The sequence below is a fragment of the Pelodiscus sinensis genome, chromosome 9 (genome assembly GCF_049634645.1).
Source record: "Pelodiscus sinensis isolate JC-2024 chromosome 9, ASM4963464v1, whole genome shotgun sequence".
Classification (NCBI taxonomy): domain Eukaryota; kingdom Metazoa; phylum Chordata; order Testudines; family Trionychidae; genus Pelodiscus; species Pelodiscus sinensis.
The window spans coordinates 60,324,282-60,340,428 of NC_134719.1; the positions used below are offsets into that span (position 1 = coordinate 60,324,282).

Consider the following 16,147-nt stretch of genomic DNA (forward strand, 5'->3'; position numbering starts at 1 on the left):
CCCTTCCCCTCTTCCACCCAAAACCAAACCCACAAGCCAGGAGCAAAGCCTCATTGAAAAAGCACAAGGCACAGGTTGCTGGCTTGCCCCCTCAAATGTGCCGGGCAAGTATCAACGACTGAAGAACAAAACCAGGTGCTTTTCTGTTCCTGTGCTCTTCTTGTCTAAAAATGAGTAGCTATAAGATGAAGAAAAACTCACAAGTAACTTAATACTATGAAAGCCACACCTTCTATTCCCAGACCACTGATAGTGCACTTCTATAATACTTATGCCATTTACCCCCTCTTAGATCTAGCCCTTCTGGTGCCAGGAAAAACTTAATGTGAATCAAGAGATTATTCCAGAGGGGATTTCTATTCATTAGTAGAGCTGGACCCAATCCACAAAGTTAGAAGGGTGTTTGAATTCAACATTTTTGGTCTGCGCCCATCTCTGCTTATAAATGCTCTGACTTTTACCAGCAAGCCATTAACTTAATGAGATTAGAGAGCTGCAGCATCCAGCAGTTGGTGTGAAACACAGGCCGGTCTCATCTCATCTTTACTGTGGCCTGATAACAACCACAGCATACGAGATTGCATATTCAGAGAAAAACCTACAGAAACCAGCCAGGCTGTTGTCTTTTATATACAAATCAGGAAGATAATAGCAAGCCCACAGTTACACAGGTGGTTAGGGCAACAGGGGAGCACAAGTGGCAACAATAGCTTTTACTTTTTGCTGTTTACAGGCAGTCCCCGGGTTACATACAAGATAGGGACTGTAGGTTTGTTCTTAAGTTGAATTTGTATGTAAGTCGGAACTGGTACATATTGTAGGGGAAACTCTAGCCAAACATTTCTCCAGAGCTCAGTTTTATTCTCCCACACCTCACTTCCCTCAGTCCTTTATTCTCAAGCTGAGGTGTCTACTGAGAAAAGCCGCTCTGCGTCTCCCTGGTCAGCTGGGGGCGGGTGCTAGCTTTGCATCTCCCTGGTCTGCTGGGGGGAAGCAGCTAGTGTGGAGTTGCCTCACCCCGTTTGTAAGTAGGAATCCAATGTAAGTCGGATCCATGTAACCCGGGGACTGCCTGTACTACTAAAAGGAGAGGGGGTGGACAACTTCTGGCACCTCTTTACCTCAAAACCATATCACAACTGCAAGAAGGAAAGAGGAAAGTAAGATGTACCCAAAGCAGCATTAGAAGAAAAATTAACTTGGAAAAGTTGACACACAGGAAGGAAGAGTGAGTGTTGAAGAAAAAAAAATAAGTGAAAAGAAATACTTTTGAAGACTTAACAACTACCTGAATTCAGAGACAATACAAAGCAACTGAAGAAAAAGCATTTGAGAAGGAGAGTAAAGAGTGACAAGTATGGAAATAAAAAGCAAAAAACCCAGGCCAACATTAAGGGTTTTGGTACACGGCTTCTCCAAAACTTGTGTGTGATTTATAGGTAAGCAGCAGACACAGAACACTGCAATACATTCAAACTTATCAGACTCAGTGGAATTTCTTATCAATACAGATGGGTTAGGTAAGAGTTGCTAGGACTTACAACAGTTCCCAGAAATCCTCATGATACTCATCTGCATTCTGACTATGGTAAAACTGAAAGGGGTTCATTGCATATAGAAAAGTTTTTAGGATTTTATAAAGTTGTAACAAGTACATTCTGTAATTGTATCTCAATGTGAAAAAATTTACTTCCTCTTTTAAAATGAAGAGGTGATCCCTCAACATGTATCAACACTTTCGGTCTCATTATGAGGCTTTTAGAAAGACAAAGGAGCCAAGCTTGGATAACTACTCCTGGACAGTGATCTCCCAGTATGTACCATTGAAAGTTCTGGCTCAGATTAAAGTAACTTTAATAAAACGGAATCCATCTTAATACTGGCAAAAAATTGATTGTAAAATTAAATAATTCACCATTTATTTATACATTAAAAGCAAGAGACAATTTTCATCTCAAAACAAGCACAACAGGTCTGTATCTGAATTTAGCCGAAACTGATTCTTCTCAAAGTTGTGAGTATTCTGGGTGATTTTCAGTGATTTGAAGGTGATTGGGGCTCACAAATAAAATGCAGCTCTACTGGCCTCAACTCCACAGACGACAACACAAAGGGAAATCAGTGCTCACCACACACACAGAAAAGGCCCAAAATATATGTAGACAAGCATTTTAAATTTTCAAGTTTTCAAAAATCCTTACATACAATGAAGAGAAACAAAGATCTCTAAAAGAAGAGAGTTGGACTTTGCCTTTTTTTAAAAAAAACAACAACAACAAAGTCTAACTATTGGAGAAATATTAAAGAACACTTCATTTTACCTTGACTTGGGATTTGATAGAACCTTCTTCTTTCAGACTAATCAGAACAACAGAAAAGCCTTAGTGCTGTAGGTTTTAGTATCCCAATTGGAATCTAAAGAGGTTGGCAAGAAAAGCCAGATTGCTTATATGAAAAGGTAAATTGAAACTAACAGCCAGAAGAATTAAGACAAATTAACACACATGTGCAGAGAAAAATATCTCTAGCTTTTAAATAAATTGTTAACCATTTCAGACCTCTAATTCATTCCACTGATAAAGGGAAAATATACATGCCATCACCACCTAAAGTTCTTTCATGGACAAGAAAAGATATACCCAATGTGAAGACTGCAAAGCAATCTCCTGCTTACCTAGGGCATACTGAAATTAGGCTACTCATCACCTCATCGTTGGGTTTTCAAGTCTACGTGACTACTAATTTTAGATCAAATCTTGTGGAAAGGTAAAACCTGGGTCTCCTAGAAAATGCGCCATGATCATCTATGGCAGCTGATTCATGTCTTTTGGCAGCCAGTACTATTAAAGTGCCACTCTGAATCAATAGACTGAGTGCTAGATTTGTTAGGATATCTTAAACTCCACCCCCAATTCAATGGGAAGACATCCCTCCTTTGGAAGCAAGGCGCACTTACTGGGACTTTGAAAGGAGAGGTGTTTGATGCATCCATGGAGTTGGTTTTCTCGGATGTGCTGGTTCCCGAGATGCTCCGTCTTCGAGGAGACCTCTCTGCTGGGACTTCTGGAGAAGAAACAGTAAAGAAGGTAGGTAAGGGGAATTGAAAAAAAAAAATCATATAAGGAATCCTGCTCTGGACAGAAGCCTTCACAAATTTTCAGATGTACTAGCTAACAGCCAAATTATATTAGCCTATAATTGCTTGCTACCCCAGTAAGTTACAGAGACATTGCAACTAGCAACAAAGTTAAAATCAGGAATCTGATTTGGTCTTAAATACAATAGACAGTTCTGACTGCATACATTGGTGAAGCCCAATGTTCATATGCACTGCCACCTTGTACACTTGCTACTTACAACTCAGAGAACTTTCAATTTTTATTTATTGATTTATTTTTACAATCAGCAAGGTAGTAGTTAACATTGCCAAAGAAAATCTGTGACAGAGGGAAATCATGATTTTATCCTATGTTGAACATAATTTGACAAAGGTCAAAGTTCGATCGCATGAAGATAGTTTGAGCCAACAGCAGAGTCACATTTTGAGACCATCAGAAGACTCATAGTTGCCTGTATAAAACATATATACCTTTGCAGATATAAAAATAGGCCAGTTTCTCCTTGTTCTGTCAATATGACCTTAGTAAAATATGACTTTGGCATCCTATATCTGTGCAGGCAGATCTGGCAAGCTTTAGAGCAGATGTGCTCATATCTGATTTTAAAGATTGATACAAGTATGCACATTATAAAATCACACACACACACACACACACACACACACACACTCATACCTTTATCACAACTGCTGCCCATCTCCAGTTCAAATACTAGATTTACAGGAATCCAGCTTCATAAATAAGACATTTTCAATATGGATATGAAAAACCACATCCTTAGAAAAAGTCCATTGTTATCTTCTGGATCTTAAAGAAAAGGAGTAAACTGTGACTCCAAAGACTGACATTTTGACTCCTGCCGGTTTCCTTTCAAAAGACAGATGCAGCTTAAACTTCCATTTCTGGCCTTCTGGCCCTTGGGATCTGTGCTACTTCCACTTAAGAGAAAGCTGGTTTTCTCTCTCTCTTCCCCCTCCCGCTTTACAGCTTGCAGAGAGCGCGAGAAAGAAACACACAGGACTGCAGCTATTCAATCAATCGTTCCGACTGCACATCCTCATTAGTTACTTTCAGGCTATTAACAGACGCCCAACTGCCGGCTCCCCTCAGCTACACAAAATTTCACTATATATCCTGAGTCACAGCAACAACAAAGGTTTACTGAAATTTACAGCCGGCTGCTTCTAAGAGATCAAGGATTTCTTCAACAATAATCAATACCGTTCCCCCACACCACCACCACCAAAACCCTTTTCCAAGAAGAACATTACCTGTGATGCTTTTGCCAATTGGATTCTATTTTATTCATATTATAGTACATCTCATGCAAGAAGTCTTGAAGGAAAAAACCAAAGTGTATCATTCTGATAGAAAGAAAATAGGATCTTGCTGCAAAAATAGTAATCCCGCTACTGTATGCTTTCTCTTTAAAAAAAAAAAAAATGAAAAAGTCTCTCAACTGCCTTTAAGCATCAATGATTAAAGAGCTGCTAACATAGAGAACAGCTTCCAAAATTAGCTACACAGAGAGCTGAACACTGATCACTAGCTAACACTGGTAAATGGGTAGAGCACAGCATTTAGTACAAAACCACGAAGCTGATGCAAACAGTTCTGCTGACACAGAATAAATTAATCAAGCTGTCAAAGCTTGCAACAGAAAGACCCTTAGCTTTCAGTGATATTTCTCCACTGGCTGATGCTTACCACTAGTCCCTTCATAACCTAGGAGGCACCAGCCATTTCCTGGTTTCGGGACTGGATGACGACTGCATGACAGAGTACCTTTAGAGAACAGAATGCCTAGAGAGGGGTGAGTCGTAGACCAGGGATTGAACATGGTCAATTCCACTCTCAGAATACGTTGCTGTTTTATTTCAACTGTCTTCATCATGTCCCTACCTCTTCCCTTGCGGGGGCAGGAAGCAAAAAGCTTAGGGTATATCTACAAACTGCAGTTAGATACCTGTGGCTAGCCCTTGGCAGCTGACTTGGGCTCATGGGGTTCAGGCAAAGAGGCTCTTTAAATGCAGGGTAGACATTTGGGCACAGGCAGCATCCTGAGCTCTGGGACTCTCCCACCTCACAGGGTCCTAGAGCTCAGCCCCCCCCAACCTGAGCATCTGCACCACAATTAAACAGACTCTCAGACAGAGCCCAAGTCAACTGGCACAGGCTACCTGCAGGTTTCTACTTTCAGTGTTGACATAATCTTTGGTAGATACAGCATGTAGCATAAAACTTCTCCTGTCAAATACTCAGAGAGGCAGCCATAACAGATATATTGCAATCATCAAATGCTGGTGAAAATTTAATTAAAAGAAATGGAAGTGATCTATCCATTTGGAATCTGGGGCCAAAATAAACTCCTTTACATCAAATCAAAGAGCATTAAGTAATGTAACAGCTTTGGCTTTCTCCATTTCACACACAGAGGAAATCACTTCACATCATCAAAGCATCCCAAGTAATTTAACACACTGCTGATTTTGCAGAGTCATAAATGAAAACAGAAGACTTAATACCCTACCATTTTCAACAATAGGTGGTTCTTTCCCAGGACAGAGAATTACAGAGAGACATAAGATCAAACCAAAGGAGAGCTGAGAAGAATCTGTGCTTCACTCCCCCAAAACTTGCATTGCTGCTACAATAGTATCTGTTGATAAAACATGCTGGGATTCCTGCACTAAAAGGAATTTCTTCCATGCTCAGAAGATTCATAAAGTCTATTAAGTGAGGACAGGAGAAAAAATCCAGAGAAGATGCTTGTAATCAATTAGAAACACAACAAAAAATATCAGCAGGAGCAGATTAGCAACCTGCAGGATCGGTCCCAATGAAAAATTAAACCATCTAAGTGTAAAATTGGTCCGGCTCATCTAATTCCAGCCCTAGAAGCAGAAGTGAGGCAACTACTGTGCCCTTAAGAAAACAATTCTGCTGAGCTGGGTGGAAAATCTATACTGTTGCTACTAGGCAGCTATTAGATGGTTGCCTCCCCCGACTCATGCTACATACTACTATTGCATTGTTTTCACCTGCTGTAAAATCAATGCACCTTTCATAGTCTCAGTATTAAATTTCAATCATTCTCTGCATGGCTCACCTCTCTGGGGCCAAGACTAGAGACAAATCACATTGTTTCTCTGGATAAACAACAGTCTGAAACCTTTTCAATTGGTCTTTCAACCCCTGAAAAATAAATGGATCCCCCCCCTCCCAATCTTAAAAAAAAAAGTTGTAAACATTCCTGTGGGGCACTTTTAATTCATCACCTCATTTATCTGTGTTAAGTAATATTAGTCATCTGCAAACTAGCAGAGGCAATTACTCAGAAATGCCAGATGCCTGTGAAAACAGATCTACTTGGGACCCTTTTCATCCTTTTGCATGGTAATACCTTCCTTCCACTGTAGCAAGCGATTAGTCATTCTTTTGGCCAGCATGGCAGGAGAATGGTTTCTTTCAAGGAAGACACTTTCATTAAGTGTCCAGCAGGTGGTACTGGTATGGCAGATGGCAGGCACCCTTCTCCACTGACTTCAGTCATCTTAGCTAGACACTTAGCTACAAGGCCTCACAAGGGAGCAATGGTCCACATGCTTCTAGATTTCCAGGACAGTAGCTTGTCATTTCCAGACTTTTGTAGCTTGAATCCTTGTCTTTGTGGACCCTTGCATCCTACTATGGAGCCCTTTCTCTGTTAGGGACAGGCAAGAGGGTATGAACAATCTTTGACTTGTCTGGAATAGCATGTGCAATATTGGTCACTCTCAAAAAAGGATATCGCCTGATCAGTCAGGTTCAGGGAAGGATGATGAGAATGACTGAGGACATGGAATACCGTATGAAGAGAAATGAAAAAGATTGGGATTGTTTATCCTGGAAAGGAGCCATCTAAGAGGGAGCAAGTCTACAAAACAGTGAACGCTATGGAGAACAGGAGTGTCTGTTCTCTCTGTCAGAATAATAAGGAAATTCAATTAAATTAACAAGTGAAAAAGTCAAAGCCAAAAAAAAATAATAAAAAGAAATAAAAGGAAATACTGTACATCTTCCTCACACTATGCAATGAGACAATCAAACCCACGGTCACTGGAAAATGTCAAGGCCAATAATTTATGTGGTTTCAAAAGAAGAGGAGACATTTATCGGGATAATAAGAACAGGGTTCTAATTGTTATTGCTATAAAATTATTAAAAGGATATTAAATCACATGCTTTAGGGCTTAAGACAGTTTCTAATTTGTAGAGTACTGGGTGAGACTTAATTGTTGGACACAGATTATCTCACATCTGACAACTGTGATGTACTTATGACTTCTCCGTAAGCATCTGATGCTGGTTACTGTCAGAGATGGGATACTGGCCTAGAAGGGTCTGATTCTGTCTGGCAATTTCTCTATTCCTGTGATCATTTAAAAAGTTTCCAGCCTATATGTAGGTCACACATCAGCCTTCAGCAATATACAACACAATGGCTTATATACCGGACCATGGAGGCTTTATGAAATGTACTACTCTCCCCTGACTCACCACTCTGAACATTTGGCAAATTCTATAACCCTACTGGTGAGTTTACCAGCATTCTATCATTTCACTTTTCCCCTTTTGGTAAAATCCATGTGTATTAGCAGTACTTGACTGTTATAGCTATTTATGGAAAGAGTAAAAAAATGTTACACAGACAACTTGGTCCCAACTCTGCTTCATTGTCAAAAATTTTAAGACTCTGTCTCTCCTTGTCCCCCAACAGTAACCAAGAGTTACCTATGCTTATCAATCTCTAGCTGTTCTTATCATACCCAACAAGAGATACAGGTGGCCCCAGCTATCAAAAAAAACATTTATATGTCTTTTAGCTAGCCAAATTAGCCTGCACCCCCATGAAAAAGAAGAATCAACCCCCATCAGAACATGAAGTGAACAGGAAGATAATTCTAGAATTCTAGAATTAGCAATTGACACCTCTATTTTTTAGACATTTTTTAGACATTCAACCAATGTGAACTCCAGTAGTCATATTTTAGTTTTTACTCTGTAAAGATGATGCCCCTTCTATACCATTAATCCTTCGCCACAACAGGCATTATGTCTCAAAGAACCTGCCTTTTTACATTTTGTAGTTATCAAAGACAGCAGAGGGGTTTAACATTCACCTTACTAATTTTGCCACCTTAAGGAATTTGTTTTATGAGGACATATTATTACTGTACATTTATGTTGTGATAATGCTTACAGGCTCAAATCAGGATCAGGGTCTGATTACATTAGGTGCTGTAAAGAATGAAAGGCAGTGCCCTGCCCTGAAGTATTTAACTGAGACAAGGCAAAATAAGTGATTGTAATAAACAAAAGGAGGAAGGGTGAAGGGAGGAATAGGGTAAGAAAATAAGATCTAGAGTTTTACATACAGGTGTGTACGTACACACACACACACACACACACACACACATACACACACTCAACTAAGGGGAATAATTCAAAAACTGCAGGTGTGAACAGACCACTCTACAGTTAACTGTTAAAGGAGGAACAAATTCATTTTAAATCCTTTTAAAAATCTATAACCATTTCAATAAGTCAGGATAAAACAATTTAAAAAACCTTGAGGTAATTTATGCTACATTAGTACAGCATACATATTCAATGTCATGGCATTTGTGATTAGACAGCACTTCATGTTTTTGCCTCATGTTCTTTCATCCCTCTCTGATCATTCAAGCAACAATCTTGCTGCATACAGACAGTTTCTAGTTGTGGTTTCTTTCATGATGCCTACAAAATGGAGATGTTAAAGGGAAAGAGCAGGAGAAAAGGAAGGGACAAGAGCATGAAAGGGAGGAGCAAGAAGCAGAGGGTGAGTGTTATCAATCATGCAGAAGGAACTTGAAGGAAAAGATAAGATGTGAATGAATAAGATACATCAAACCACTATTGCATAATAAGAGGATTTCTTTTTATGAAAAAGGAAACTGCATGTGAAAATGTTGAGGCTTTACCTTGGAATAAACACCATCCTTTGAATTCTCCCACTTGGGGAGAATTAGAATTGTGGGAAACAGTTTAAAACCCTGTTCTACACGTTTAATTAAATGCTTCAGTTAAACCTGGAATTAGAAGCCAGCCAGAACCATGCTCGGAAGCTCACTCTCTCTATCTAGCGCTGAACGAAACATTAAGAGGATGCAAGTTTCACAGGCTATGTCTACACTACACTTCTTTTTCGGAAAAAGGTTCTTTTCTGATTGTTTTTTCGTAAGAGGCTTTTCTGAAATTTGGCCCATCTACACTGGGCCAAATTTCAGAAAAACCTCTTTTGGAAGAGCCCTTCTTCCTCGTGAAACAAGGTTTACAGGGCTTCCGAAAGAGCACAACTGCTCTTCTGCAAAAAATGTCAGAAGAGCAGACGTGTTCCCTGCACTCCGTAGTGTAGACATAGCCACAGTGTATAACTTAGTGGACAACTGAATTTTGCTTTGATAATTCTTACAACCATTAAGTGAACATGGATTGGTACAGTCTAGCCTGGAATGACAAAAAGTAACATGAGATAGGAGTGAATTTAATAAGTGTAAAAGTCAAATATTTAAGGATGTAAAGAAGAGAATAAAAAACGAAGGAAACATTGTGAGAGCATTTGCTACAGCTTTCCATCAACCAATTAACTACTGGATAACAGGAAGAATAAAATGCTTCTCTGCCAACTACTCGGTATTTTAAAACAATAGACAATAACAACCATGATAGAGACATTTGAGAATGAAAAATGACAGCAGGGGTTTCTGTTATCAAACTGGTGCTCACATAGTTACAAGAATCCTCCAACTTTGCACATGCAAGTCAGATAGAAGATGTAGAGCGGTGTGAGTGAACCAACCCCAGCTTCCACATATTTAGGAAAGAATTATGTGACCATTTCAAATCTGGATCATAGTGATTGTTTTTCCCCTCTAGGATCTAGGTCGTCATGTCAGCTAATTGCTCCACAAAGCAGGAGAAGGCTTCTAGGTATCCATTTTTAACTTCTTATGTACCTGCCTCCAGTACCTCTTGTTACTGGTCAACTCTATATGTAGATAGCCATACAAATTTGAAGTCAAGAGAAACTACTGGGACGAGAGCATCAAGATGTCATAGAAGCACAGAAGATTAGAATGGGAAGAGACATCAGGACATCATTTGGTCCAGTGGTTCCCAACCTTTTCCAGATGGGGACCCATTTTGACAATTCAGGAAGACTTGGTGACCCAGGGCAATTCAAAACAATGTGTGAATGGCTCCTTAAGAGCAACCTGTGGAGACACCTGGCGACCCTTTTGAAATGCAATGGCAACCCATATTTGGGTCCCAACCCATAGGTTGAGAAACCCTGATCTAGTCCAACCATCTAATCAAAGCAGGACCAACCCAATGTCCTACACTGCCTGACGAACAAGAGTGCCAGCTTCAGGGCAGACAGTTAGAAATCATTGCACAAACCCCAAATTGGCTGTGAGATCTATATTTAGATTTCACCAGCCAATTATCAAGTGTGAACTCCTCAGGCACTGGAATAGCCTTCACACGGAGTCACAGACAGTCCCCTTGAGTATGCCCATCTGTCCTGCCACCAAGGTAGGTTTGCCTTTGTGATAGATGGTCCCTTACACCATCAATCACAGTAATATTCGGGTTATTCCCACTCCCAAGGGACAAGTCACTTAATCCAGGTCAACTGCATCTTAAATGTCACCATAGACAATGCTTGTAGCCAACCTTATAATCAACTACCTACACATTTATTAAAAGGAAATGAGAGCTATTTTCAAGGTTAAAGCAGATAAACGTACATATACAAATGAGTTATCTTAAATTCCAGAGGGAAACGGAAGCTTCCATAATAAGAAAGATCTCTGTTTCCCAGGGCTAACTCAGGCTAAGCAGCTGAGGATCTCGTGTTTATGCTGAAAAGCCTTGCCCCTTACAGTCCAGTCAGAACAGAGAAATGGTTTCTTCGTATTAGGGGTTCCATTCCCTTCCCCCGGCTCTCTGAGCTACAAATTCAGCTGACAGGAGTAATTCACTTATATGACTCATCTTCAGGGAGAAGAGGGGCAGGGAGCAATCAGCAAAGTCTTCTTGAATGTTTCACAATATTTTTCCTGATGTTGATGAGTCTTCCCTGTTGGGCAGGGCATACCACCTTCCGTTGGAAACCAGCATTTCACACTAGTGAATGGCTCTCTTCTGCAGGCCGATCTACACAGTTAGAGAGGCTTACAATACAAATGCTCTCATTTTAGGTTCTGTCTACACTGCTGAGTTTAAAGCACAGACATGGCAGTGCTTTAACGCTACATTGTGGTCATGGCACAAGCGCTGGGAGAGAGCTCTCCGAGAGCTATAGGTAAACCAATTCCTTGAAGGGAGTAGCTAACGCTACTGGTGCATTACAGTGTTGTAATTTGCTGCCCTTTCCAGGTGTGTGGGTTTTTTTATACCCTTGAGTGAGAAAGTTACAATGCAATAAAGCTGCAGTGTAGATAAGCCCTTATAATATGGGAGATATGCTAGAAGTGAGATTAATGCACGCAGCAACTTGCAGACATTCATAAATACTAAACCGTAAACATTAGGGATGTTAAAATGCAATTAATCAAATAAACATGTAACTACTGAAAATTTCAGGGGTTACATATTAGGTGTGGGGGCAGGAAGCTCCCCATGCATACCAGGAGCCTGAGTTTAACCGTGTACACAGTTACACTTTCACATCCCTAGTAAACATGCTTATAATTCAACAGATTGAATCTCTCTAGTCAGTGACTCTCTGGTCCAGCATGATTTTAGCTAGCCGGATATCCATTTATCGTGAGTGTGGCCAAATTTCCCATGGTCCCATGAAGTTTGTTTACAGCCACCAGTTGCTCTCAATGTTCTGTACTGTTATTTAGCTCTAATTTACCCCTAAATGTCTTCTAAGAGCCCAGCAAGCAGCGGAAGTGTTGGTAATGTTGCGAGACAATATTGACCTCCTGTGGTTTGGCAAACTCTCTGGTTCGGCACCAGCCAAGACCTGAGGGTGCTGAACTAGAGAGGTTCAACCAGTACTAACACACAGCTGAGCCAGACTGATTCCCGCTATGTATTTGTCATTGTTCAACTGAGGCCTGGGGACCTTGCCATGAGCTGGCATCGGGCATGCCCGCATCACAAGAAGCCAGACCAAATCAAGTCTGATGCCAGTGCTGTTATCTGTGCCCAACTGCTTTGTACAGTTACGATTCTGGACATTCCTCTTCCCTTGAGCTGTTCCCTCGTGCCCCCTTCTCCACAGTCACTCCATTTCAGGGTCACTGTTCATCAGGTTTCCTTAGGATTAGGAGTTACCTTGGGTAAGAGGAAGCATTGTCGAGTGGGTAGAGCACTGGACTGTGATTCAGGAAATCCAGCTCTGCCACTGATTTCCATGTGACTTTGGCTTTGTTTTCCCTCTTACCCTTTGTTTGTCTGGCCTATACAGCTTATAAGGTCTTTCGGCCAGGGAATGCCATTCATTCTATGTCTGTACAATGCTACCACACAGAGTCCCTGCCTTTGTTGGCCTTTAAGCACTCCTGCAATATAAATATTTAATAATAATAATAATAATAATAATAATAATAATAGTCTGGATCTGGGTTTGGTTTGATTCCATCTTTAAGAAGTGCACTGTCATTTAACTTAGCAGGAAATAAGCATTTTCAGATGCAACAGAGTCCTGGTTGTAACTTAGCTGTGCAGCAGTTTCCCAGTGCTCTTAATAAACCAGGGCTAGTTATTTAGGCTTTCATGCCTATGCTCCATCAGGACAGGACTTTGAGACTCTGAACCTGCAGAAGGGCTTAACTAGGGGAAAACAGGCCTCACTTGTTCAGCAGGTGTCCAGGGACTTGGGTCTGGAAAGTGGTATCTCACAATTAAGTGAGAAAACAGTCAATATACAAACTATGAAACTGTCAGCAAACTATTTTTTTCTCATAGGGAATTGAGCCCCAGAGCTGAGCTTTCCCCCCACATCTCAGTGCCATGGTAAAGAATGGAACAGTAAGTACAGGTGTAAGTCTCAGGCAGTTAGCACTAGGCTGTAAAGGGAAATTAGATACTTAATAGGAGCCTAATTTAAGATATTGCCTTAAACTGATTACAATGGAAGATGCAAACTGAGGACCGAAACCAGGACTGAGGGAGCAAGCAGAGAAGATTTAGTCAAAGACAATGGACGCCCTTGCTGAAGTCTATGGATGAAAGGACTCTACACACTGATGAGGTGGTTAGCTGAAGGCCAGAGCCTCCTGCCTTCAATATCTTATCTTGTGCATCCCCTATACAGCTCGTCTTTGGGACCTGGGCAATAGGACTCGGGAGCTGTGCTGATGGTATCTGGAAAGCTAAGGACCCAGGCTGCTGAAGCAAAGCACTGCTGCCCAGTTCAAAGATGCTTCTGACCCTACTGAGGCTTGCTGTGGTAGTTCCATGGAAGGCCACAATGCCTGGTTTGTGGGGCGTGAGCATGTGCACAGAGGGGGAATGCTCAGTCCTCCATTTTTCTGCCATCTTTTATGCTGTTCTGGAGTTCTCCTGAGGCTGGAAAGCAAGCTTGTTTCTCAGCAGAGAGGAACTTCAGGAAACTGCTTCCGGCGAGGCAGAACAACCTGGGAAACCTGCCTGCTCTCTGGACAGAGGAGGAACTAGGCACAAAAATCCAGTATCTAGATCAGCTATTGCCTGAAGATGAAGACTCACCCATTTGTCCAGGCTGGTGGCAGCCACATCATAGAAAGAAAAAAAAATGTTCGAAGGACCTTATCCAGTTCCCTAAGTCAGTATAATAATGCAGATATACCACAGCATACACACCAAGGGAGGAGAAATAACCTCTGTATACAGCGTTCAAGCTGAAATTGTACACAAATTACAGCACACACTTCTAGTCATCTCAAAACCAGGAAGATATCAAACTGGAGGGAATTTAACAAAAATCATGAATGGGCACGAGGAAACAACTTACGTAGAAAGATCAGAAGAGCTAACATCTAAATATTTAAGAAAGGGGGGCTATGAAGCAGCAAGTGCTTAAAGGCTCTCTACAGGAGATAAGAAATGTTTAGGGTGAGAACATATATGAGAGTATTGGGAAGAAAGTGGGGAAAAAAATGTAAAATGAACAATTTCCTGATTATATATTAGTTTAACAAAATATAAATAGAAGTGGTATCTGGCACTTCACTGACGCTGCACCCAAAATTCAGTCTCTAGAGATTAAAAAAATATTTAAGGAGTACCTGATTCTCTGCCTGAGACTTTAATTCTAACGTAATCTGCACAAATTTTTAATTAAGAAAAAACACTGACAGCCATTGCTTCCCTCAGCTTTAACTTATTACTTCTCCGCTGCATGGTTAAGTTAAAGTTTTGGTGCATTTGACTGACATGGACAGAAGCTGAGTAAACACGGAGATCAGCTGGCGAAGAGGAAACAGACCTGCAAGGAATAGTTGGGAGGAAACATTTCTGTACTACACATCTGTCACTTTACTCTGCTTCAGCATTTGTCCAAATCATTTTGCTGGAACTATTTTAACTGATTCCAGCCAATTACAACTTCCATCTCATTTCAGAGCTTGCCTTCAATTGTTTTCTCTTACAACTTTGCAATGAAAAAAATAGGCCCCCCTCCCAAAGTAGTAAAGCCTTGCCAGTAAAGTGTTAAAAATGGTTAGAACCCTACCGTACCAAGAAATGAGAGAAGGCTTTTCTCATCTTCTGTGCTGCTATCCAGCCATTCAGCCACATCACCAGGAGACAGGAGACTCATTCTCCAGCCAGAAAACTTTTCCATACAGAATACAATGACTGTACGAAGCAGGGAAGGAAGGGTGGGGATGAGCTGATGGTCTTGGGAGTCCAGCACTTGAGTTACTGACTATACTGCCAACATGAAACAGCAAGTGTGACCCACCCCCTCTTAATTCACTATCTGACAGACCATGTTGATAAAGCAGGCATGGGGGAGCAGAAAGGAAGATTTGTGTCCCTTATCCCTTTGTGCCAGATTTCAGCCCAAGCAGAAGCACTAGAGAATGAGGAAGGGTGGGGGCTGGAGGAAAGGCTTGTAATTAAAATGATGAAGAAGCAGAAGAAAATATAAGGACAATTGAAATAAAAAGAAATGGATCCTAATGCTGAAGCAGTTCTAATTTTCAGCCAGCACAATAGCTAATCAGCTACGTATAACACATCTCCACCACCCTATTAAACAAAAATCAAATTCAGGAGCTTGTGTGTGTCAGAAAAGAAAGCTTAGAAGCGATTTAAAAAACCCATCACAGCTGGAGAACCTGCATTCCCCTCTTCACCAGTCCCTTCCTGCTTCAGCTAGTACAACAGCATCCCAGGCTCTCTCACAATGAATTTGTTGATGCAATGGCAGGTTGATCAATCTGTGAATAGGAAGCTCCCACCCCTCCCCTGTCCCCTCCTCCTGCATGGCGGCTGCATTGATCAACAATAATGGAATCTGTTTCTGACTGCCAACAGCAGCATTAAGGATATTAGAACAGCTCCTCTTCATCAGAATGAGAAGCAGCAGTCAGTAAGTCCTGCTGCACTACAGCCTTCCAAGTTAATAGCTCTTTCCCCACGGGGCAACAAAGGGGTCAGTAGATATGAGCTACGCTGGGGGTTCACAGGAGCCATCCACACTGTAATGGATTTTTATTTACAAACAAGAACATAACTCTGCTCTGTCCAGACACCAAGACTGTCTGGAACTCTGTACAGGAGGCTTGCAGCTTTATGACTTTACAAGGGAAAAAGTCAGATCTACCTCTTCAGGACTTATGGTACATGATTTATTCGGCACAAAAGGCTATTTTATAGGTTCACACCTACACGAGCCAAGACAAGTCCCTGTCAGCAAGGGACTCCTGGGCCCTGCAAATCAAAAATGTCTTTCTCTACAGGGATCCGGTTGATGATTGATCAAACTGCACATTTTAAAG

General features: G+C 41.1%; 1 protein-coding gene across 14 annotated transcripts in view; it reads right to left on the reverse strand.

Moving 5' to 3' along the window:
* Positions 1–16,147, reverse strand: part of RASAL2 (RAS protein activator like 2) — a 246,919-nt gene that overhangs the window by 68,560 nt on the left and 162,212 nt on the right. For all 14 annotated transcript variants that reach the window (XM_075936872.1, XM_075936874.1, XM_075936873.1 and 11 more), the window contains one exon: positions 2,957–3,063. In XM_075936872.1, coding sequence (XP_075792987.1) covers positions 2,957–3,063 — 107 coding nt within the window. The remainder of the gene's footprint in view (positions 1–2,956; positions 3,064–16,147) is intronic.